The sequence below is a fragment of the Centropristis striata genome, chromosome 10 (genome assembly GCF_030273125.1).
Source record: "Centropristis striata isolate RG_2023a ecotype Rhode Island chromosome 10, C.striata_1.0, whole genome shotgun sequence".
Lineage (NCBI taxonomy): Eukaryota > Metazoa > Chordata > Actinopteri > Perciformes > Serranidae > Centropristis > Centropristis striata.
The window spans coordinates 38,410,321-38,436,017 of NC_081526.1; the positions used below are offsets into that span (position 1 = coordinate 38,410,321).

Below are 25,697 nucleotides of genomic sequence, written 5' to 3' on the forward strand. Positions count from 1 at the left end.
GTAGCACTGCTCTCACTGCTGGGGACATTTGCATATGAAAGGTATGGCCAGACATTCCCCTGCCCCAAGTCTCTAAATATATCCCCACGCTGAATAATGTAGATGGGGTGGAGTGGGGCAGCAGTCAATAATTAAGTGGATCCATTGGTGTGGGAGGACAGCACTCGTTTACGGTGTAAACGATAAGTGGGCCAAGAAAGCTAAGGTGTCAGAGATGAGAATTAGCACAGCATCCTCTTACCTGCACGTCAAACAGTGCAGGGATGAGGATCATTAACATCCCTGTGGTTATTATGGTAAACTCTATTTATCAGCTAAACTGATTTAAATCTCCTTTTCATGTATTACATGACATTACAGTTAAGTTGCATGAAGAGGAGACATATTTTTCTTATAATAAATCAAATAAGTTGCATTTTTACTGAGGTTGCACGACTCTGCAGGTAAACACTTTCAAACATCAAGTGCAACAGGTTTAAGCAAGTTTGTGTGAATTTATATCTTCTTCCTGCTTCTGGCTGCAGAAAACATCTGTTTTATGCAATACCAAGCTACATCTAAAAATACATAAAGTCGTGGGCTTTTTTCTTGCAAAAAAACACACCCCCAACTCCATTAGTCCGAATGCAAAACAGCAAAGACCACCAGGAGGAACTGGCTGCAAACCCCTCAAAACAAACCCACACACCTCCATCAGACTGGAAACCAGTAAACCCAGAGCTCCACATCCAAACAGGATTATTAAGAAGGAAGTCAGAGACAGACAAAGAGACAGATGTGTCTTACCTTGGTCCTGATCTGTCCTGAGGTGGACACTTTCCGGATGAGTTTCTGCGGGCCTTCCTGCTCCGCTTCGCTGTCAGAGGACTCGTCTGCAGCGCCGGAGCCGGCGACAGCCCCCACCACATGTGCGTGGATTCCCGTGGCGGACCCCGGCCCTTTCTCCGGCTCCTGTCGGGGGGAAAGATAAAACCAGTCGGGGTTAGGCTTGGCCCGCTCCGCCGCTCCCTTCCTCTCCGGGAGGCGAGAGCTGCTGAGCGGCTGCTCGGCGTCTCTCCGCGCCGTCATCTCTCTCCGGCTCTGCGAACAACACGGCGGGGTTTGGTGGAGTGTGTGTGGGCTGGTACACGCATAGGGGATGTAGCATGTCGCGGCAGAGTGGGGATGGGCTCCACGGCGTATAAAAAGCCCACCAGTCCCTGCTCGGCTGGTGGTTGTGGCTCCAGCCAGCGCGGCCAGTCCAGACTGAGGCTAGAGACCGCCTCATCCACTCCGCTACCCGGTGGACATGTCCGTGGCATGGCAGACCCTAGCGGCTGCTTTACGCACCCGAGCTGTGCCACTAAATCACTAAAAATGTCATCAAATCTCTCAAACCCACTCTGGTGCACAATAACTGTGTTTTAATAAAATAAAAAAAGTAGCCTATAGGTTAATATTAAATTAAAATTAATTTAAAAAGCTGTATAAATAGATATAGGCTGCAATAATAGGCTAATATTGAGCCTGAGACAGTCAAGTTGCTTATTTTTTCTTCCATATATAGGCCTAATAATATATAGAAATTAAATTTATTTAAACAAGATCTTATCCCAGTCCTTGTAAGTGACCCTGGTCTAGACTAAATTCATTTAAGAGTCTAAATTAATTTCCACCAAGAGGTAAAGACAATGGGAGTTGGATTCCACAAGGAAATGGGAAGGCTATAATATCTGATATATAAAATATCCCCTTGATTTAGAGAAAAGAGAAGAGAAGAGAAGAGAAGAGAAGAGAAGAGAAGAGAAGAGAAGAGAAGACCCCTCTTTACTAATTCATGCGAGAAATAACGCAAACCAGTAGTACTGTCCAAAAAAAATCCAAAGGAATCCAAATAGCCTACTTTTCAATTTAGAGTAATTTATGTACAGTTATCATAAACACAATCCATGTTTTGGACTTTCTTTTCTTTACCAGAACCAACACTGAAGACATGTAATGAATTATAAACGGTTCAAGAGTACAAATCACGACATGGTACTCACGAAAAGGAAACACGCCACACTAAACGGCTATTAAAGAGGATGAAACACCTCCAAAGTGGAAGATAGCGTCAGAACAAACTCCTAATTAGTCCTCCAGACAAAAGAGCGCGTTACTCTATGATTAAAAACTCATTCTTTTTCTTTTCTTTTGGGGGAAATTGAGCAGAACCCGTATGGGAGTGATGAAAAATGGACCCACCAGTTCCTCCCAGGCAGGGCTGCGGGTGTAGGCATGGTAGACCTCCTCCATAGCCCCGGCCTCTGTGCGTCCGCTCCGGAGAGAGAAAGAACCGAATCAGGGGAAGGTGGAGGGATTCACAACCTGCCTGGCTGCCTTAGCGCCACTCATATGCGCCTTGTCGTTCCTCCACTAGCACCACCAGCACACCCCAGCACCCTCTCCTCTCCTCCTGCCCAGCCTGGCGCGCGGCTCCGGGGGACGAGCCTATCAGCGCTCCACGTGATAAATGTCAAACCCGCTTACACGGTTTGTCACGGCCCGGCGGGGAGCACGCGAGGAGCGAGTTGTGTGAGAGTGAAAGTCTCTGTGTGTGTGTGTGTGTGTGTGTGTGTGTGTGTATGTGTGTATGTGTGTACTATATGTGCGCGTACGCGTGCGTGACTCTGTGCTGTAAATGACGTCACTGATTTGGGTATTGCCCTTCCCAATTTATGAGATCACAGACTTCCCCAAATTTCTCAACTCCCCCCTTCATCATTTTTAAAATTACTTATCAATTCTATGAACACTCTCTTTAATAGGCCAGAAAATATTTTTTTTTATTATTTTTTCCCAATACATAATTTGGGTATTTTATTCCTTTTTATTCCTTTTATTTTTTATTTTATATTTTTTTTGTAGGGGAATTTTAATTTAGTTTAATTTAATTTAATTTAATTTTATATATCTATATATATCTATCTATATATATATAGATAGATATATGATTTGATGACATTGTGTGTATATATATATATATATATATATATATATATATATATATATATATATATATACATATATTTTATTCCTTTTTATTTTTTGTATTTTTTTTTGTATGGATATTTTAATTTAGAAAACTGTTATGGCATATATATATATATATATATATATATATATATGTGTGTGTGTGTGTGTGTGTGTGTGTTATAACAGTGTTTTGAATTTATTTTTTTAGCATAATGGATTATTTAAGTTAAATAAATCATAAAGATTTAAAAAAAAATACAATTTTAAAGACCAAACATCATCTTGGAGGGAGAAGTGTGTGAATGTAGGGCTGGTTTTAGTGAAAGAATACTGCCAACACTGACATGAATAAAATAAAATCAATTAATTAATAAATTAATAAAATAAAAATAATATATACAGCACAAAGTGTTTACAAAATCAAATAAAATCAGTTCTTATAGCTACATTACGATGTTATCGTTATAAATACTATGTCGGAACTAATGGAACACAAAAAAACAACCTGAAACTACTCCGGAAGACTTTTAGCTCCGGACCCGTTTGTCCCTCTTTTATTATCTTCCGTCTCCCACAAGATGAGCTGACAGATGTTATGAAATGGGAAAAAGGCCGGTGAGGACATAGCTCGACACCAAGCTTGTGGACTTAATTTTATAATATGTTTTTGATGTCAACAGCATAGTTTATCAGTATGCACTCCCAGATATTATGTAGCGGCACCGCGGCGGCTGTCGCTGCCCGGAGAATGCGCAACATTGTGGGAGCAGTTCTGGGAAGAGACGGCTGGATGTGGAGAACTCATGAGGTCAAACTTCTCAACACGTCCTCAGGTAAACCTGCCCGCTCCTGCAAAGGTGTGCTACCTCAGACACATGTTTAATATTGTTTACATTCGGGAAAAAGTCACAAACAAGCACCTGCATAAATAATTAGCAACCGTTAGCTACTTTACTGAACAGCAATGAATGAAATAAAGTGGTTTAAAATCGACAAAAAGGCCGGTTTCCAATTAGTAATTTTGAGCACAGCGAGATAAAAAAGTGTGCTATTTTTTAACCATTGCTAGGAACATTTTGCTAGCTAGTAGGTCAAAGGTTAAAGCCAGCTAAAGTGATGTCACCACTGCCCTACAAAGCCTAACTGCAGTAACTCCATTTTTGGTCGAAATTGAGTTATAACTAAAAATGAACTCCTTGATGTCTGTTTTATCTTGTGACAAAGTTTTAGATTTCAATTTTGCTTTATTTCAGCTAAATAATTATATTAAAATTGCAGTAACTACAAAATTCAACTCAAAACCAAAGCAGACTGCAGTAAGTTCACTTACCGCTTCTAAAAAATATATATACTTACCGCTTATATAAGAATATTATAAAATCAGTTTTAAAACGTTTATTCACTGAAAACAAAATATAAAAGGTGAAAGAAGACAACAACATTGTAGTTACTGTGTTTTTGCATTACTATTATGACCTTTTACAGCAAAACCAGAGTGCAGTTACAACATTTTTGGGTTCAAAGGTCAAATAAATCGTCATGATCTTTGAGCTTATAAATAACATCATCAATACATGTAGAAATAAGTGTCATATCACTTACCTACCTATAACACAACTAAAATAACTTTAAAGCAGTTTTTCTCAGTTTTGCCCTTTGTGTAGTTACTGCTGTTAGACTTTGTAGGGCAGACCAGGTGGTTCGAGTTTTAGCCTCTCCATATTTTAAACTTTTGCAATGATAATTGCTAAACCTAGCTATACATTTGAAACAACAAATGTTTTCCCCCTCCTCTTTTCTTCCAAAAACAGCTACAAAACAGAATTGTCAGGTCGTGTAATATGACTTAACGTTGTTTTAAAGACATTTCCGGGTTGCTCAAAAACTCTTTTATCACACTGCCACAAAAAAATATCATATTCTGCACAATACAGATGTTTTTTGCATGTTTCTAGCGTTGCAATTTACAAAGGCAGCCAGAAGTGACATCAGCAGTGCACATTTAGTCGCCCTGTAGCTGCTCTTGCATGCAGTATGCATCAGGGCTATTTATCTTTATTCATCAATTAATATGATTTAATATGCCCTTTATATAAAACAGCAATAGACAATATTGTTTTGGTTCATGCTAAAATAGCAAGAATACAGCTAAAGCTTGTTTGGATAAAACAACCGTTGCAACTTGGCAAACAAACTGCAGGCCATTTTCCCAACAGAAATGTTAACTTGGAAAAATAGTTTGTGAAGTTTAGTCTGTCCCAAATAGAAAAACATAAAACAGAAGAACTATATGGCCACATGCATGAATGAAGCTCCATATGAAAGCAATCATGATCTAGTTGATTGCTTAAAGGAGCTAAGGATCATGATTGTGAAATAGCTAAATGGAATTCAACTATCACTCACTGCATTATTTAAGCATTTGCTTTTCCTACAGTACCAAAATGTCTTCTAAAAGAAGTTCAGTTGTGCAGCAGTCTGAACATTATTCATACTGGCTGTATTAGAAGACTCAAGAGGTTTTCATTTAAAAAAAAACAAGACAAAAATGCTGAGAAACGATTGTTACATAAGGGGTGAAATACATGAGAGCTAGCAATATATTAACCACCTGTGTTTTTTATTGTTACTGTGTCAAAGGTTTCAGCCATAGCTCACACCAACATCAAGTTAGAATCAATAGAAAGTGATACTGCACTGTTCTAGTATTACCTGAATTGTCTGTGACCTCATCATGTATTGATTACTCTGATGTTTGCAGGTGACACAGTGAAGATTGGAGAGATCTCCTACAAACTGAAAACACCCCGGAATCCAGAGCTTGTTCCCCTCAAACACAGTACGTAATTTCCTCTTCTAGAGATGTTTGTATGTCTGCATGAAAAGAGTGGCAACAGATTTAAAAAAAAAAAAAAAGGTTACTAACAGTAAATTGTGTTTGGGTTTGCTAGTTTCAGACTCCTTACCTCAGACGGTGGCTCAGCACCTACGATGGATTATGCAGAAAGACCTTCTGGGCCAGGACGTGTTTCTGATCGGTCCCCCCGGACCCCTGAGACGATCCATCGCCATGCAGTACCTCGTGAGTACACACAGACAACACACACACACACACACACACACACACACACACACACACACACACACAGACAACACACACTGTATTCAGAAAATGTTCAATCTAAGACAAAGCCATTATCATTTCAGAGGGGTGTGTATATTTACAAAGTTAAAAACCAGAACCAACACCAAATCACGATGCACCACGGTAACAGCCGTTAATTTATGGAACAAATTAGAGAAAGACTTGAAAACTTGCAATACCATTAACTTATTCAAAAAAATACTTAAAAATAGGATGATTAATTTATATACACTACCGGTCAAAAGTTTTAGAACACCCCAATTTTTCCAGTTTTTTATTGAAATTCAAGCAGTTCAAGTCAAATGAACAGCTTGAAAGGGTCCAAAGGTAAGTGGTGAACTGCCAGAGGTAAATAAAAAAAGGTAAGCTTAACCAAAACTGGAAAATAATGTACATTTCAGAATTATACAAGTAGGCCTTTTTCAGGGAACAAGAAATGGGTTAATAACTTAACTCTATGGAGTCTTGGGCTATTTTGTCCATTTTTTAATTATTTTCATGTCTTTGTAAGTCATTTTGTGTCTTTTTTTGGTCATTTTGTGTCTTTTTTTTAGTCATTTTGTTCATTATCAATTTCTCTCTCTGTTTACATGTTGTTTACTTTGATCAATGTTTTTTTTTCTGGTTTGTTGCTTCTGTTTTGATGACATGTATTGACATAAATAAACAGAACGACACACACGCACACACACAGAGACAAGATGTGAGGTGATGGCATGTAAAAATGCTTCTTCATTAATTAATTTATATATATATTTAAAGTAAATTACATAGCTATGACAAACCTAATACACCCAAATCTAACCTGTCTCACATGTGAATGTTGAAATTGTTTATTTATGCTAATGGACACAACATGTTGACAGTGTTTGAATAAAGATTTCTGTCAACAAATTGCCCCAAGAATTAACTGCATGTGAAATTTTAAAACATTATATTTTAAATAAATTATATATTTATCATTGAAGCAAAATCCTTCTTAAAATATCAGTCATATTGTATATATTTTATTCCAATCGTTATAGACACTAGAGGTGCACTTATTGCAATTTCCTGGCCGATCACCGATTTTTAAAAAGCCTGACCTGCCGATTCCGATTTTGGCCGATACCGATTTTTTTTAACTCTGAACTAACTGAACCTTCAATGTTTGAATCTTATTTTGTTGAAAAACAATAACACAGCAGTATTTTTCTTTAACAAATAAAGGAAATCACAATGCCTGAGGTAGTTAATAAAATATTGAACTTAAAATAAATAGCAACAATTTACAGGACAAACTAACAAAAGAACTGTAAACATAAATAAAGCGTCCTGAGTTTTTGGTTTCATTATAGTACAACATACATACAACTAGGGATGGGCATCGATTTACGAATATTCGAATAGTCATTAAATTTGCTAAATTTAGCAACAAAGTTGGGAGCACTGCTTCGCCGGTGGTGGGTTTTTATCGAGGTAGATAAGATCGGTTTGACGTAAAAGAATCGGCCAATCGCCGATCCTGCAAAATTAAGGAAATCGGCACCAATCGGAGCACCCTTAATAGACACTTCCTTCAAAATGTTCATTTCCTTTTGGAGATAACTGTTTTTTTTTAATATGTTGTTGTTGTTTTAGTTCATGATATTCGTTTGCAAAATCCTGTCATATTTTTATCGTACAAAATGCCTGAAAACTTGCCATTTTCTTCTAAAGTGCTGATGTTTTCTCTTCTTGTTGACCAGGAGTTGACCAAGCGGGAAGTGGAGTACGTTGCTCTGTCCAGAGACACGACGGAGACGGACCTGAAGCAGCGGAGAGAGATCCGCTCAGGGACGGCCTTCTATATCGACCAGGTAAGTCCTCTGGGTTTCTTTAGACTTATACACCATCACTCTACGCCATGCACTGTAAAACCTGCTTTTCTGGATCATTTGCCGTACTCTATCATATATTTTTAAGGGTATTTTTTAAGCCATTTGAACCAACAACAATTTACTCATGAAACTGAGTTGGTTTTGCTTAACCTATAAGAACCCATGGTGACACGCGTGTAATAAAAACTTTACATGTTCTATAATCTCCCATATTCAGCTTTATGCTTCACCTTAACTCATTAAGTCCCTCAGCAAGACTGTTTGACTGTGACAAGAAGTGACTTCTCCAAAATGTGGCTGTGACTGGAAACAGAAATATGAAAAAGTAGCTAATTTCAAAAAGCTTATTTTTTGTTACGAGGCTAAGTTTAAACCCATTTATTGCATTAAACCTGTTTTGACCATATTTCCTGAACAAATTAATATAAAACAAGTAACAAAAATATCGCTGTGACGTATATGTCAGAAAAAGGCAAATTTGTGTCTCTGTAAGCAGAAAAGGTGTCTAGTTTATTTATTTTAAAATAAGACATATCATGAACATAAATTCCATAAACGCCTAATGTAACGCTGATGTCACATCACAGATCTTTGGGGTATAATTTTTTTTTTAAACATCAAAAATGTGTTCTATGGGTCTGGGTTCTTATGGGTTAAATATGTTTTATATTTATAGACTTGACATTTTTAAATTTTTTAGTTGTTTTTTTTGGTTTACACAGGATATTACAAACATTCTTTATTTTTTCATAATGTTTAGTTGGTTATTAGGTTCAGCATTAGCTACAGCATTGTAGCTACTTCTTCCTGGGCTCCTGTTAATAAAAAAATCTGAAAATTTGATATGGTCTTTCATACTTCAGTGTCACCAACGCAGTACAAATCATAATCCAGTATTTCATATAATAATCACAATACATGAAGCAGTTCATTTAACTCCTGTGTCTCTAATATTTTGCAAATCATAACACTGTCCTGTTCAATCCAGCATTTAGTACAATAATCAAAATCCATGAAAATAGTTAGTTTCATGCCACACCACACATCAACAAACTCAAACTCACATTTGTATTTTCTTGAAAACTAAAGCCAAACTAGTTTTTTACAATATCTCTCGTCAAAAAAATTGTTTTTTATTAACATTTCAAGTTGAATATTACTGTTATATGAGTATTTTTGTGGAATTAAAACACAAATGTAGAATCAGAGAAATCAAGTTCTGGCTGAATGTCTGTGTAACACAGAAGAGCTGATCCGAATAAAACATTTTAAGTGTACAGTTATCTGCAAAGGTGGAATAATTGGGTTTCCTATCTGCTTCTCTGTGACGCACGCAAACGGAAATCGCTGCGTTCCAGTCACACATACGCTCCCATCACATCAGTGGCTCTGTTCTGTTCCTCGCCATGCCCATCATCGATCACGCTTCATGCAAACGTACACTCCCACACTCTCCTGACTTAGTAAGTCAAGTCACCATGGAGACCAGCAGTTCCTCATTACCCCGGCTGCTTTCTCAAAGGAAAACTTTCTGTTCTACATTCATTTCTCCGGGGTTCGGAAAAAAAAACCCAAGTCTGGACAAAAAGAAAAATCCTTCATCGGGCTTCCAGGAGTGACAAATGATGACAAGCAGTGATAATTAATATTTGCTCAGTCATGTCATTATCCACAGGCTAATTAGCACATGGCTTCATCTGTGTAAAAAATGAATCAGTTGCATAATAGTTGAAATATAAACTCCATGGAAACAGGGTGAAGTTTTGAATGTTATTTATTCTTCAGACTTTACTCACAAACCCTTTCTTCTGGAACACTCGAGACTAATTAGTGAATTCCATATAATTAGACTGAAGCGGGAGTGTCACTCCACTTTCCTCATACATATACAATATACTTTCCCAGAATTTAATTGAAAATGATGCAGTTTAATGTCTCAGTGTACTCTGAAATTAATGCACATTTGCAACATTTAAAATTCTTTATTGAGCATGATAGTGTTTTGAAAGTAAAAAAAAGATTCAAAATCACATTTTATGTTGGACTAAAGGACTAAAAAAACACAAAATGACCAAAAAAAGACACAAAATGACAAAAAAAGACACCAAAAGACACAAAATGACTAAAAAAAGACACAGAATGACTAACAAAGACATGAAAAGAATTCAAAAATGGACAAAATAGCCCAAGACTCCATAGAGTTAAGTTGTTAACCCATTTCTTGTTCCCTGAAAAAGGCCTACTTGTATAATTCTGAAATGTACATTATATTTTACCTTTTTTCTGGCAGTTCACCACTTACCTTTGTACCCTTTCTAGCTGTTCATTTGACTTGAACTGCTTGATTTTCAATAAAAAACTGGAAAAATTGGGGTGTTCTAAAACTTTTGACCGGTAGTGTATATATATTTCTGATTCTGCACCTCAGTTGTCACGTCTGAGAGTTTTCCTGATTTAATAGAAAGTAAAGGGGTCTGTTTATGTGCCAGTGCAGATTAAGCGTTAGGACCGTCATCCTGCAGTTGTGGCAGTTTTGTTTAGCTCTCACGAAATCTTCTAATTTGATAAGTTGTACGCTTTATCGTGATATTACTTTTGCTAAAATGATTGGCTGGGTTCCATTCGGGTGACATCACTGACGCTGCAATCTCATTAAAACCTAAAACCTTTGCTCGTGTGTAAAGTTGCAGACACATACCATTTGTCTGTGATCAAAACCGAGTTTTCTGACATGTATTTTAATTCTTAACAAAAAGGAAATGGGCACACAGTCAAAACATTCATGTTATTCATACATTTTTGAGACTTGTGAGCAATCAACTAATTGCCTTCATACTCTGAAGCAACAGGGCAGGTACAGCATGTGTGTTCTATCTGCAGTCTATTTTTGGGGATGTGGTGTCATCTTGTAGGCAGTGCATAATTAGACACACTGCCTACAAATGTGTGCCGAGATTACATCTTGCATGATTGGTGTTATAGTGTTAAAAGGAAAAAAATACAGCAGACAGCCTATAAAATTCCGGAAATATATATTTTTTTATTTTTACTACTAATTTAGTTCGATCTGCATTTGTGATTGTGAATCATAAGTCATGTCCCGTGTCTGTGTCTCTGTCTGTCTAATATTTCTAAAGTCTAAATTGCCCGTAGGCGTGAATGAGAGCGTGATTGTCTGTATCTATACCAGAGGTGGGCAATTAATGTCCCCAAGGGGCCACATGACCAATACCACGAAGGTTGCAGGGGCCGGACCAAAACTCTGAACTAAATTCTGCTCAATATTAATTTAATCGGTTTATAACATAGAGTAAATTATCTGGTTTTGAGCTGCTACTGATAGGAACACATGTTATGATGAGACTGTTAATGTGGAGTAAATCAAATATAGCAGTAAAAAGTAGTAAATACTCCAATCACTATATCACTTTAAGATTTATTTTAAACACAACTGTAAATGACCTTTAGTAAGCTTCCTATTTGTGTTTTTGTATTATATAGCTTGTTTTTCATGTTTGTACATTTTCAAGGTGTTTAACAATGTTGAGGTGCTTTTATTTTGAAAAAGTGCCGTCCAGTGTGAAACAGGTGCTTTCATTTTGAAAGGTAGTGACCGGAAATAACAGGTAGAACGGTTAAATGAAAAAACAACCGGTAAATAATAACGAGTGCGTCGTAATTCATATAAAGTTGATATAAAGTATGAAAAAGGCTTCTATAGTGGCTGACTGACAGGAAACAAGGTTTGTTAAAGTTTATTTTATTATGTCATATATATTAGTGGCTATATTTGTTGACTTAATTATAGTAAAAGTGTTGTTAGCTAGTGCTAATGTTTGCTATTTTTTTCAAAATAAAAGCACTGCGGTTATATTGATTTCTTTTGCCCAGGTCTGATCTATACAGTACAGGTCAAAAGTTTGGACACACCTTCTCATTCAATGCGTTTCCTTTATTTTCATGACTATTGCCATTGTAGATTCATCAAAACTATTAATGAACACATATGGAATTATGTACTTAACAAAAAAGTGTGAAATAACTGAAAACATGTCTTATATTCTAGTAAGCAAAGGGTGGTTACTTTGAGGAATCTAAAATACAAGACATGTTTTCAGTTATTTCACACTTTTTTATTAAGTACATAATTCCAAATGTGTTCATTCATAGTTTTGAAGCCTTCAGTGAGAATCTACAATGTAAATAGTCATGAAAATAAAGAAAAACGCACTGAATGAGAAGGTGTGTGTCCAAACTTTTGGCCTGTACTGTATGTCAGAGTGCGGATAAGCGGATAAGGATAATGAATGAATGTTTTGTATCATGATTGACTACTGACTCCTCACCCATTTGTAAGACATCCGACCAGTCTGGGCCACAACTTTTTGTACAAAATCACACTTCCATCAATCGACTAAAAACGAGCCTTATCTAGTCTGTTGCAGGCCACATTTTGACCTTTACTGTGACTCAAAAACTGAGATGAATAGAAAGAGTTTGGCCTCATTTTGAAGCAGAGCTTCTGCAGATTAATGCGATATCTGATACAAGATGAACAAATGCCTGTTTTTGTTATCTTAACTGTAATGGAGCCAATCCAGAGCTGTGGTTAGAGGTAGATGAGATCTTTAAGATTTGGGTCAAAAATACTCTGCAGGATGGAGTCAACAAATACAGTTGAAGAGAAGATAAAGCAGGTCATGAACCAGGGATGCACAGTTCTGCTTTCAGCTGGTGTGTGTATCAGCAAAACTCCTTTAAAAAAAACAAGGAAAATAACACCGCAGCTCAAATTATCAACCAAATGTGTCGATAAAATCAGATTCACCGTCTTTTCTGTCTCTGTCCAAACATAAATGTAATTCGGCAAACAAACAAGCCACCAAAGAACACGTCCTAAAGTATTATTTTCACTCTATCCAGGTGTTTTTACCGCTCTCATTAGACAATCGAGTGAGATTAAACCCTCATTTAAAAAGCTGTGAGGCTCTTTGATCAATGATCATAAGTGACATAACTTTAGTTCTGCTGTTCTACGTGCTCCGCTGTCACACAGCTGCAGGTAATAACAGACGGAGGTTTGATTAGCTGTGCCACCAAACAAACATTTACCACAATATTGAGTCTCGTTAGTGCTTGTTTAACAGCTTACTCTATAAATTAGACGTACCTTTATTGGAAATTGGCAGTTGAGATATGACAGGAAATTAGAAGAGACGGAGAGGAAGATAGAGCTGTATATTTATTTATTTATTTAGAAGGTTGTGTGTTAGCTTTGGTCCGTTTCTTTCTAAATTAAAGTTGTAGCCAAGTTGTGGCCAAAGCAGGGACACAAATATTTTTCTTATTTTTGTTCTCATCACCTGGTGCCCTTTACTTTCATTAGCTGCAGCTGTGTTTTGTGTGTACCTTGAGAAACAGTTTAAACTTTTGTGACAGCAGCATGCATGTTACAGTTTGTACAGATTAGTATTTTCTCGATTGTATACCTAATGCTGGGCTTACACCAAACGATTTTCACAGTCCCAGACTAAAAACTGAAAGTCTTTAGTAAATCTAGGAGTTTTACTGGAGTCACAGCGCTCATATGTACTGCTTATAATCATATTTTATTCTCCTGTTTTTCTTCTCTTTGTGTTTTTATTATATTGCCCAGGGACTAATGATGAAAATGAGCTTGTAGCTCACTCTAGTACAGCTAAGAAGCTGTGCATTGTCCCAAATATGTTCAAATAAACAGATACATCAATGATCAAGAATGGGCTTGAAATAATGTATTCGACACCTTTAAAACTGAAACCAATCCAGTAGGTTTATTCACTATTTACTGAACTACTCATCATCAATTTGTGGTTTTCATGTACAGTACAGAATTGATTTCTCTGTGCAATATGAGCTATGATATTCTTCTTATTTTCTTTTGAGGAAAACTTCTCTGGAGGTATAATTTGATCGGCCTGTACAGAACAACTTCTGTATTAAAGAAGCTGAAGCAGCCTTTGGTTTGTGGACTAACACTCTGAAACCTCAAGTGTGACATTTTTGCAGTAACCCTCTTGGTTTTTGAAGTGTCCATATTGGGCATTTTACCATGCACTAAATCACACCCTGCTTCTGGGACCTTAATTTACAAAAAACTCCTCATTCTGTACTGAAGAAGACTTGAAACTGGCGATTTGAGACCATAAACTCATTAATCTTGTCCACTAATGTATCTACCGTGGCTGGTTCATATATTTTCTAGTTTCCAGCAACAAGAAACGCAAGCCAACTCCTTCACTTCCCTATAGATGAAAGATTGACAGTCTTTGTAGAATCTCAGTGTGAGACTAGGCTGGGACTAAAAACTCTATAAACACTTGTCTTTAGATGTGAGCAGGTGTGAGCTGATAGTCTTGCAGGAGTCTTTCCAAATCTTTTCAAAGTCTTCTGGTGTATAGGTAGCATTACTCCAGAGAGCTGTATCATTAATCTAACCCCATGGCAGGTCAGCATTCTCAAAAAACTCCTCATTCTGCACTGAAGAAGACTTGAAACTGGCGATTGAGACCATAAACTCATTAAACTTGTCCACTAATGTATCTACCGTGGCTGGTTCATATATTTTCTAGTTTCCAGCAACAAGCCAACTCCTTCAGGTCCCTGCAGATGATCGGGCTCCCACATTCACATCAAAATGAAAACGGGTGTCCATTGTTTCCATGGAAACAGCTCATGAATAGATACAGCATTATTGGTGGCACTAATAGGTGTGAAGGGATTGCTTATTTCTGGTCTTCCTCAAATCCCATGCAATGCAATGCAAGTGTGGGCAGCGTGTGTGCGTGCCTGCGCTCATGTGGGTGCAAATTAACAAGATTTTTCGTCTTCGAGAATTGTGTGTGTGTGTGTGTGTGTGTGTGTGAGAGAGAACTAGAACACCAGTATTCCTCAGGGCTCTGTGCCGATTCAGAGCCCTAAATTCAGACTTATGGTGTCACTCCCTGTGCTTACTCCTTTACTTCACTCCTGGACTCTGTCCTTTTTCCTTTCCCTCATCCAACCTAGCATCACTCTACCAAGGTTATTATAGTTAACGAGAACTAACGAAATAACGAAAACTAGAATTGAAAAAAGATTTTCGTTAACTGAAATAAAAATAAAAACTAGAGGTTTTAAAAACACGATAACTAACTGAAACTGTATTGCGTGGTTACAAAATGAACTAAAATTATAGTGAAAATGTCCTTAGTTTTCGTTTTTTCATTCATAATTCAGTGTTTCTATTTGAACATGCAACACATGGTGAATATGTTTACTGAGACTGGGATGTTTACACTCGAAACAAAATTCAAAACACCCAGAACTGTAAGAGTTAATAACCTGATTGGGGCTGAGATGATAAACCAAAGGAAATAAAGGAAACATTTATTATGACCACTTTGAATCTGGCACCCAACACATACCCCATTACAAAAAAACTAAAACTAACACTCAAACTAATAAAAACTAAACTAAAACTAAGCATTTTCAAAAAATAAAAACTAACTAAAACTAGCAAACTCACTCTAAAAATGAACTAAAACTAACTGAATTCGAAAACAAAAATTCACAACGAAATTATAACTAAAACTAATGAAAAATCCAAAACTATTATAACCTTGCACTCTACCCCCACAACTCTGTATGAAGGATGGAGTCACATGCATGTAATCACATGCTTGTTGTATTTTTGACATCTGCAGTCACCTCTCTCTAGTTAGCAGGCTCTTATGTAAGTCTGCTCACCTCAAACCCACACTGCAAATAAGACTCTGTTACAGTAATAAAAAACTTGTCACCTCCACTAGGGACCAATTTGTGCTAAAACCAATATATGGTTAACCATGTTGAAATCTAAATCCAATCTAATAGTTAGCCAAAACTAAAAATAAATCAATCTACACTGTAAAAAAGGTTTGTAGAAATAACAGTAAAACACTGTCAAATACATCAGAAATAGGGCATAAAATGAAAAATTGTATATCACTGTATTAGACGCTTTTAATTACCGTAAATCAAAGAATAGCACAGCACTTTTACTTTTTTTCTGTCATAAACTGGAAGAAACACACAGGTTTTAAGTAAAATATAACATTTTCATGCAAAATTTGTGGAGAAATACCATGATGTTTGAATTAATGACACAATTATCCTAAAAAATAACAGGATTATTCAGACTAAATCACAGTTTTTGCTGATATTTACATTTAAATTTAGAATAGAAAATCCACTCACTGTAATTTTTACGGTGAAGTTCTGGCAACCACAGCTGCCGGTATTTTTCCGTAAATTAAACAGATTATTTTTTACAGTGTAGACTTAAAAGTAGCACAACAGGTAAGTGGAAATGTGGCAAATCTGTGGCATCAAAAGCATCTAAAACAAAACAGAATTAATTGTTGATAGATAATTATTAAAAGTTCAAGTGCAAGAACTGAAGCGTGGTGGGAAAGAAAGAGTTACTGGCACAGTTAATGCTGAATTATAACAAAACAACATATGTGGGGGGTAAAACAGGTATTTGGGCCATGCAAATAATGTATGACTGCAGCAGATCCAAAACTAATAGTGACCTTCTGCTTTTTGTGAAGTCTGAAGTGTTTCAGGACTTCAGAGACCTGAAGGACAGACAGTTCTGCTTCTGCAAGAAAAAAAAGAAGTCTATTCCTGTTGGTTTGTGCATGTGCAAATTAAGATTGAATCACAGCTTGTTCTCTGAAAAAAATCTGAAACCTGAACCATCATCCTAAACCATTTTTTCATTTATGATGTGCATTGGCTGCATAGGCATTTTGACTAATACACAGGACGTTATAGACCATGGGTTTTAAACCTGCGGCCCGCGGGCCAATTGCGGCCCTCATAATGATATTATGTGGCCCCCACCTTGATATGAAAGTTTAATGTGAGTTTTATAGGTATGGTACTTCACCGTGTTGTGGTGGGAAGGTCCCTTTAACTACTTTTTTGGTAATTTTGTGTCTTTTTTTTTGTGGTAATTTTGTGTCTTTTTTTAAATAATTTTGTCTCTTTTTAAAAAAATTGTGTGTGTTTTTTAAATAATTTTGTGTCTTTTTTTGTAATATTTTGTATAGGCCTATATATATATATTGTAATTCTGTGTTTTTTTGGTCATTTTGTTTCTTCTTTAAGTAATTTAGTCTTTTATGGTCATTTTGTGTCTTTTTTTGGGTCATTTTGTGTCTTTTTAAAATGATTTTGTGTCTTTTTTGGTAATTCTGTGTATTTTTTTGGTCATTTTGTGTCTTTTTAAAGTCATTTAGTGTTTTTTCAGTCTTTTTTTGATTATTTTGTGTCTTAAGTAATTTAGTTTTTTCTGTCATTTTGTGTCTTTTTTTGTTGTTATAATTTTGTGTCTTTTTTTGGTTATTTGGATACTGCCTCCAGCGGCCACCAGGTAATTTGAATTTGAGACCCCTGTTATAGACTGAAGATTAAACATTTCCTACAGTGCAAAGTGAAAAAAGGAACTTTATATATTACCGTAGACCTCTCTTTATACTCCTGATCCTTTCACTATTCTCTTTTTCCAGCTTTTTAACATTTATTGCTAAATGTTTGCTCAAACTTCTAAGTATCTGTTGCAGAGAACAAGGCCTGTCTGTGCTTTCCCATCTCTCTCGCCATCCTGCGTCACTTACATTTTTAACAATTATCTGATTATAGCGTTGGTGCCGAAAATGGATCAAGAGTTAAATATAGAGCATCTGGTCCTCACTCTAGTTTTATGGCTCTGCTTCCCACACAACCTGCCACGTATTTACATGTTAACCTAATTATATGGCCACTTGCTTTGCGGTGCACCCAGACAGCTAAAGTTTCCTGCCTCTTGACGTCAGACGTGCTTTTTGATATCTGCAGAAATGTGCGACTGCACAAACACATACATGCACACACACACACACACACACTGCTGAAACTAAACCAAGATTTTTTTTATCCCACAGTTGGTGGTAGAAAATAGGCCTTCCTAAAACAGCTAAGACTGTTTTGAAGTTTGGGTTTGGAATAATTTGGGGGATGTTCTGAACACAATAAGCAGAGGACATCCTCAGGAAAGGCATGATGGCAAGCTCATTTTGTCATTAGAACTGATGATGCAAAGTCAGATTGCTCTTTGTCTAAATGCCTTTAGGACTGTTAACCTTTACACAGGGTCAAAGGTCATGCTGGACAATAAGGCAGCAGATCTGGTCTAAGGTTTAACTGATTGCAATCGTTACGGTTTCGCCTTAAAACGAGCCATTTCCTGATACAAGCATCTTCCCCTGCATCTCTAATTATTCCTGGAGTATTGATCTTAACTTGTTACGTGTGTGTCCCCAGTGTGCTGTGAGGGCAGCGACACAGGGTCGGGTCCTGGTCCTGGAGGGACTGGAGAAGGCGGAGAGAAATGTCCTGCCTGTCCTCAACAACCTGCTGGAGAACAGGGAGATGCAGCTGGAGGACGGACGCTTCCTCATGTCAGCTGAGCGCTACGACAAGCTGCTGCAGGTCAGAGCGCCACACTCCATGCATTACATCAAACACACCTTTTCTGTTTTATGTCTGAAAATCTTCTCTGTGCCTTGGAGTTATCCAGCGAACCATGTTTAAGAAAATGGTTATTTTTCACGATCATGGCTGTTGTTTATTGAGCCATATCTACCCCAATCTTCAAACTTGAGCAGGAATTTCTTCTGCTCCTACAGAGTTCCTCTTAAAAGATGTATGCTTAAAAGAATACATGCAGTGGCCATAAATTCTGTATGACATTCAGACTGTACGTTACATGAAGTGGTGAACCTGCATGTAAATAGCATATGAAATGAAATGTGGGTCATTCAACACTATCTCACCCAGACCTCACAGTTGATGTTGTAGATTTTCTTGAAAAAAATCCATGTAAAAAGTTCTATTAAAATCCTATAGCTCTTCTCTAAAGATTAACTTTTCATTTGAATTTAATTTAATAGAAGTTCTTTTTTCTCAAGAGAATCTATCACATGAACTGGGAGGTCTAGCCGAGTTGATATGGAATTGCCCAATGCGTAAAATGGCAGAACTTTGCTTTTTCTTTGCTTTTTACTAAGTTTTAGACAAGTGGATCTGAGGTTTTTTTGTACGTGATCCATGTTGATGCAGGATCACACCAAGGAGGAGCTGGACAGCTGGAAGATTGTCCGTGTCAGTGAGGACTTTCGGGTCATCGCTCTTGGTCTTCCTGTCCCCAAATACAAGGGGAACCCTCTGGATCCTCCTCTCCGCTCTCGCTTCCAGGCCAGAGACGTCTATTACCTCCCATTTAAGGTCAGTCTGGGATTCAACACATGATGTAGCGGGAAACATTCCCCACCATCAACATGGTCATGGAAAAGGACTTCTGACCAATAACTTGTTCTCCCCAATTATCTCATTTTCATTATCTGGAATAATAATAAATAATGCACAATGTGAACAAACTTCCTTGGAGCAATTTGATATAAAAAACTCCTTTCCTATATTCAAGTTCACAGCCATAACTGTGGAGCATGCCAGACCTGTCGCCTTCCCATGAAATGAAACTCCATCTTCAATTACATTTTATGTGTCACGAATATATTTCTAAATGTGTAATCCAAGTCCCTGTAAGGAGGAGGTCATGGTTGCTGTAACTATAAATCTTTTTTTTTTTTTTTTGTGTATTTATTTTTATTGTTTTCATATCAGAAAAATATAAACAAATGATATACACTACGGGTCAAAAGTTTTAGAACACACCAACTTTTCCAGAATTTAATTGAAAATGATGCAGTTTAATGTCTCAGTGTACTCTGAAATTAATGCACATTTGCAACATTTAAAATTCTTTATTGAGCATGATAGTGTTTTGAAAGTAAAAAAAAGATTCAAAATAAAATTTTATGTTGGACTAAAGGACTAAAAAAAGACACAAAATGACCAAAAAAAGATACAAAATGACCAAAAAAAGTCACAAAATGACTTAGAAAGACATGAAAAGAATTCAAAAATGGACAAAATAGCCCAAGACTCCATAGAGTTAAGTTGTTAACCCATTTCTTGTTCCCTGAAAAAGGCCTACTTGTATAATTCTGAAATGTACATTATTTTCCAGTTTTGGTTAAGCTTACCTTTTTTTATTTACCTCTGGCAGTTCACCACTTACCTTTGTACCCTTTCAAGCTGTTCATTTGACTTGAACTGCTTGAATTTCAATAAAAAACTGGAAAAATTGGGGTGTTCTAAAACTTTTGACCGGTAGTGTATACAAGTTAGAGATAGTTGGTAGAGTTGTTTTTTTGACAGAGTTTTTGACATTAGACAAACAAAACAAGGGTATAACATAAATGGCACAGCAACAGAATAACACTAATTCGTAACTATAGATCTTTGACCTTGAATTTGTTCTCGTAAACCTTTTTACTTGGTGATCCACATGCTCCTAAAGCCTGCGGCTGTTTTTATCTTTCCATTGTTCTCTCTTTAGGACCAACTGGAGGTGTTGTACACAGCAGGACCGAACATCGCTGCAGAAAGGTAAATTAAAAGTGGACTTACTAAAACTTGACTTGTCTTATTTAATCAAAGTTCCAGTAGTTCCTCATGTGTATTATTCTGTGGCAGAGTGTCCCAGCTGCTGTCTCTTGCCACTACGCTGTGCTCTCAGGAATCCTCCAGCCTCGGCCTCCCTGACTTCCCAGTGGACAACCTGCTTCCTGCTCTGCATGTGCTGGTGAGAATCCAGGAGCTTTGAATCTTCCTAGCTGTTGCTTAGAGCAGTAGTTCTCAACCTTTTTGAGTCGCGACCCCCAATTTAACATGCATGTTGTCCGCGACCCCCGCTCACTGAACACAATCTCACACGCACAGTTCAGATCACCCAAAAAAGAAACAAAATGACTAAAAAAAGACACAAAATGACCAAGAAAGACACAAAATGACAAAAAAAGACACAAAATGACCAAAAAAAGACACAAAATGACTAAAAAAAGACACAAAATGACCAAGAAAGACACAAAATTACAAAAAAAGACTAAAAAAAGACACACAATGACCAAGAAAGACACAAAATTACAAAAAAAGACACAAAATAAGACAAAATAAGACAAAAAATGACCAAAAAGGCACACATTGACCACAAAATGACCAAAAAAGACACAAAATGACAAAAAGACACAAAATGACAAAAAGACACAAATTTACCAAAAAAGACACAAAATTACCAAAAAAAGACACAAAATTACCAAAAAAGACACAAAATGTCAAAAAAGACACAAAATTACCAAAAAAAAGACACAAAATGACAAAAAAGACACAAAATTACCAAAAAAGACACAAAAATGACAATAAATGACCAAAAAGACTAATACACATGAACACTTTAACACAGTGGAGACAGAGCTGACTTCCAAAATGATTTGGCGACCCCCAGAAATCACCTTGCGACCCCAATAGGGGTCGGGACCCCAAGGTTGAGAACAGCTGTCTTAGAGAGAGAGAGCGAGGGAGAGAAAAATGAATGAATGGATTAATTGGTTGATGGATGCTAGTGTCTAATGTTTCTCTGTTCTGTGTTGCTGCAGAATGCTTTCCCCATGCTGTCCTCCCAGCAGCTCGTCCAGAGACTTTACCCCTACAGCAGCATCCTGGGCCAGGAGGGCCGGGACGCTGTGGAGGGCGTCCTCAGTGTAAGTCCACTTGTGAACGGCCAAATTCTTTTTGCATGTGGTGTTGTCTAATGTGCATGCATGTTACGGTCTGAACATAAAATAAGATGCATTTAAGATGGTCTTCATTCTTTTTGTGGCACTTTTTTCCTCAGAGATTTGAGCTCTTGGATGGTCGTCGTCAGCCGGCACCCAGCGCCGTCCTGAGTCTGTCCAGGACCAGGGACCCTGAGGGCCATGCAGACGTCACATTATGTGTCGCAGACAAAGACATCACCTTTCAGGTACCAGTTGACTGGCTATATAAAGTTGTAGTGGCAATTTTGTCAGAAAAAATACCGAAATTAAACTTAAAACAAACTCAATCAAAATGCCACTGATGCACCATGAGCGTGTGGTGTACGCAGGCAAAGAGGGTGATGTCCATGCATGATTGATAGATCCAAAGGTTTATTTTATCCATTGCGAGCAAGCAAACAAAAGAACAAAGAAACATGGCTCCTGCTGCCTATCTTCGCACTGGTAAAAAACCATCGGCCCACCCAGGTGCATGCTGGTCCTCTGCCTACCTCCTACCTATATAACATCAGGTGCCCATGGTGCCAACCCAAATTCCATAAAACACAAAATATAATATGTAAACTAAATATGCTAAACAATAATGATGATTAAACTAAACAATTAACTAGCAAAACAAAATATTATCAAAATAAACAAACGTCTAGAATAATCAAACAATACTCATTGTTAATAATAAACTAAACAGACAACTAAATACTAACAAGAACTAAATAGCTCCAACAAAAGTGTAAAACTAATCTCATATGTAAACCATGTAGACTGAACTCCAACATGAGATGTTGCACTGCTTCATTCTGTTTGTGGATTGGGGCTTTAATGACTGAAAGCTAACCCTGCATTGTTTACATCCATGTAGTCTCCTTTCTACTGTCTCCTGTAGATTTGTGTAATAGTGTGACACCTCTGGAAGGAATATGTGTTGCATCACATAAACACAATACCAATACAAGTTCTTTCTCATGCATGTTCACAAGACACACAAAACGGGGACTACCGCATAAAAAACCTGCAACATGCTTCTACTTAAGGTCAATATGTTCTCATATTAAATGATCTGACTGTGAGTGTGTACACTAGGCCTTCTTCCATGACAGGACACACACACACACACACACACACAGACTGTATCAGTAGCTTGACTGTATTCAATTCAATGGGCTTTATTGGCATGACGTAACAATGTATATATTGCCAAAGCAAGCATCAGAAAAAAAGATAACAAGATAAGGAAAGCAATATTTACAATAAATTATTATAATTCTGTTATTCATTTTAAAAGAAAAGAAAAACTAATAACAATAAAAGAAAGCAATATTTACAATCATTGAATTACAATCAACATATAATTTATACAATCTAACTGTCCCAGCAAAAAAAAGAAGAAAAAATAGAATAAAAAATAAAAATAAAAACAAAACAACCAACAGCTGTGTGTCTTATCTTTGACTCCGTATCGTCCCTGAAGGGAACATCTTGATCAGTCTTTAATTTTTCTTTTTGGATGAAATCAGTGTGTGTGAATGAGTCACTGTGTGTGGTAAGGGGGCACAGATATATATATCCCAGACTTCTAAGAATTGTGATCCTGATCTTCCAGCCAAACAAATGATATTCCTCTCATAACTCTTTGAAGCTGTATTTTCTTTATGTGCAGCAGTGATTCTTCTGGCGTCTTGTTGAGTTAAGTTGTATATCTCACAGATTGTTTGATAACGGCGTGTTGTTGGAACATGTTGTAAATTTTGTTCCCAGACGTGGAACACTGATAAGTCTATTTTGTGTTTTACACAACTTTTATAGCCTGATTAAGCTTTTGGTTGTTTTTTCTTCAGGTTCCTGCAGGCATCAAGGAGCTGCGTCCTCCCAACAGCAGCTCCACCTTCATCAGCACACCGAGCCAATCCCAGCTGCTGGCTGAGATGATGCAGTCACACCTGGTGAAAGACATCTGTCTGATCGGAGCCAAGGTAGCTCACATATCATGTACACCAGTACTCTGCCCTACAAAGCAACAAGGCAGTAACTGCATTTTTGGTCAAAAATGAGTTATTATCATTTTCATGACATTCAAGGCATGCTTTATGTGACAAAACATCTCAAATGTGTGTCGTTTTGGAGAAAAATGGTAGTCGTTTGTACAGTAACTGTAAAAAGCCCTAGTGAAACAAAGCAAGAGTATATTAACATATATTACTGTATTCTTGTTATGTTTTACCTAACAAAAAAACATGATCTCACAGAAATCCGTGAAATAGCCACGGATTTCGCATAACTCAAAATCCGTGGAATAGCCACGGAATCACTCAAATTTCCGTGAAACTGACACGGATTTCGCTACAATGCAGGTTAATGACAGTCATATCCCGTGGCTATTCCAACATACAAAGTGATTATGTACATTCACTGAGTGAATATTTAGAAAATAAAACATATATTTCTTGCTAGAAATGTGATCAAAATCCATTTTGATGCAGAAACTAAGTCAAAATATTGATTTTTTCACTAAAAATGAGAGAACTGTCCGCCATGTTTTTTGTTCTGACCGCCGGGACCTTGAAAGTCACGTGACTTGGAACAAACCAATAGGAACAAATATGGCATTGTAAGTTATGGCATTAACTTGCATTGTAGCCAAATCCGTGTCAGTTTCCCGGAAATTTGAGTGATTCCGTGGCTATTCCACGGATTTCTGTGAGACCAGGTTCCAAAAAAATAACCGTGTAGCTGCGCAGTGAACTTACTGTTTCCATGGTGACACACACAGCTGATTTCGCGGCATCCTCACGAAAAATTATTTTGTTTATTGTTTGTTTTATTTTGGAGAATCTATACTGCCTTTTTCCTTGGTATGGTGCCAAGTTTTTGGTAAGTAATACAAAGCAAGAATACAGTAACTGCAAAATAGGGTTAAAATATCAAATTAAATATGAGGATTGATATGTACAAATAATAAGCTAATATAAAATAACAAAACAGCCACATGTCCAATAATCTACCTACAACTACTGAGGCTGGATTACAGGAGAACTTTAAAGTCATTTTTCTCAGTTCTGCACTCTGCCTAGTTACTGCCTAGTTACTGCCTTTCTGCTTTGTAGGGCAATACAGTACGCATGGTGTTTGTGATCTATGGTCTTAAAAACAGTCTTTTTTGTCTTTTTTCTAGGGTTGTGGCAAGTCAGTGATTGCAAGAGAGTTCGCTGAGATGCTGGGCTACAGCGTTGAGTCGGTCATGCTCTACCAGGTAAATAAGACCAGTTAAAACACTGCAGAACATGTGATGAATGTATAATGTTAATGCCAGTTCAGACCAAGGTTATTATAGTTAACGAAAACTAACGAAAACTAGAATTGAAAAAACATTTTCGTTAACTGAAATAAAAATAAAAACGGGAGTTTTTAAAAAAACGATAACTAACTGAAACTGTATTGTGTGGTTACAAAACTAACTAAAATTATAGTGAAAATGTCCTTAGTTTTCGTCTTTGTCAACTTTTTTCATACGTAAACCTTTTTGGTTGATATGAAATCTATTTCATCTATCTGGTTTTATGACTTAATAAACTTATTGGGGCTGAGATGGATCAGACAAAGGAAATAAAGGAAACATTTATTGTGACCTTATTGAATCTGGCACCCAACAAATACCCCATTACAAAAAACTAAAACTAACACTAAAACTAATAAAAACTAAACTAAAACTAAGCATTTTCAAAAAAAAAAACTAATCAAAACTAGCAAACTCACTCTAAAAACTAATTAAAACTAACTGAATTTGAAATAAAAAATTGACAACGAAATTAAAACTAAAACTAATGAAAAATCCAAAACTATTATAACCTTGGTTCAGACCAAACATTCGCAACGAAGCAGAACTGTTTTAGAGCATCATAGTGAAAATTTGCAGCAGTATAAACTTGTTTAGTCTCC

The 25,697-nt window shown here is 36.9% G+C and overlaps 2 protein-coding genes across 3 annotated transcripts in view; one reads left to right on the plus strand and one right to left on the minus strand.

Annotated features, from left to right (window-relative positions):
- The window catches only part of dgkh (diacylglycerol kinase, eta), a 95,071-nt gene extending 92,640 nt beyond the window's left edge, over window positions 1–2,431 (minus strand). Inside the window, exons 1-2 of one of the 2 annotated variants that reach the window (XM_059342194.1) lie at window positions 2,224–2,431; window positions 787–951 (exon numbers count right to left, since the gene is read on the minus strand). In XM_059342194.1, coding sequence (XP_059198177.1) covers window positions 787–951; window positions 2,224–2,274 — 216 coding nt within the window. In that variant the 5' untranslated portion in view covers window positions 2,275–2,431. Of the gene's footprint in view, window positions 1–786; window positions 1,235–2,223 lie in introns of those variants that run through there. The other variant, XM_059342193.1, reaches the window with a different exon arrangement.
- Window positions 2,432–3,472: 1,041 nt separating this feature from the next.
- vwa8 (von Willebrand factor A domain containing 8) overlaps window positions 3,473–25,697 on the plus strand; it is a 114,157-nt gene continuing 91,932 nt past the window's right edge. Inside the window, exons 1-12 of the mRNA XM_059342204.1 lie at window positions 3,473–3,827; window positions 5,756–5,833; window positions 5,946–6,076; window positions 7,867–7,977; window positions 18,367–18,534; window positions 19,165–19,329; window positions 20,507–20,556; window positions 20,644–20,752; window positions 21,603–21,707; window positions 21,842–21,970; window positions 23,600–23,734; window positions 24,934–25,011. Coding sequence (XP_059198187.1) covers window positions 3,689–3,827; window positions 5,756–5,833; window positions 5,946–6,076; window positions 7,867–7,977; window positions 18,367–18,534; window positions 19,165–19,329; window positions 20,507–20,556; window positions 20,644–20,752; window positions 21,603–21,707; window positions 21,842–21,970; window positions 23,600–23,734; window positions 24,934–25,011 — 1,398 coding nt within the window. The 5' untranslated portion in view covers window positions 3,473–3,688. The remainder of the gene's footprint in view (window positions 3,828–5,755; window positions 5,834–5,945; window positions 6,077–7,866; window positions 7,978–18,366; window positions 18,535–19,164; window positions 19,330–20,506; window positions 20,557–20,643; window positions 20,753–21,602; window positions 21,708–21,841; window positions 21,971–23,599; window positions 23,735–24,933; window positions 25,012–25,697) is intronic.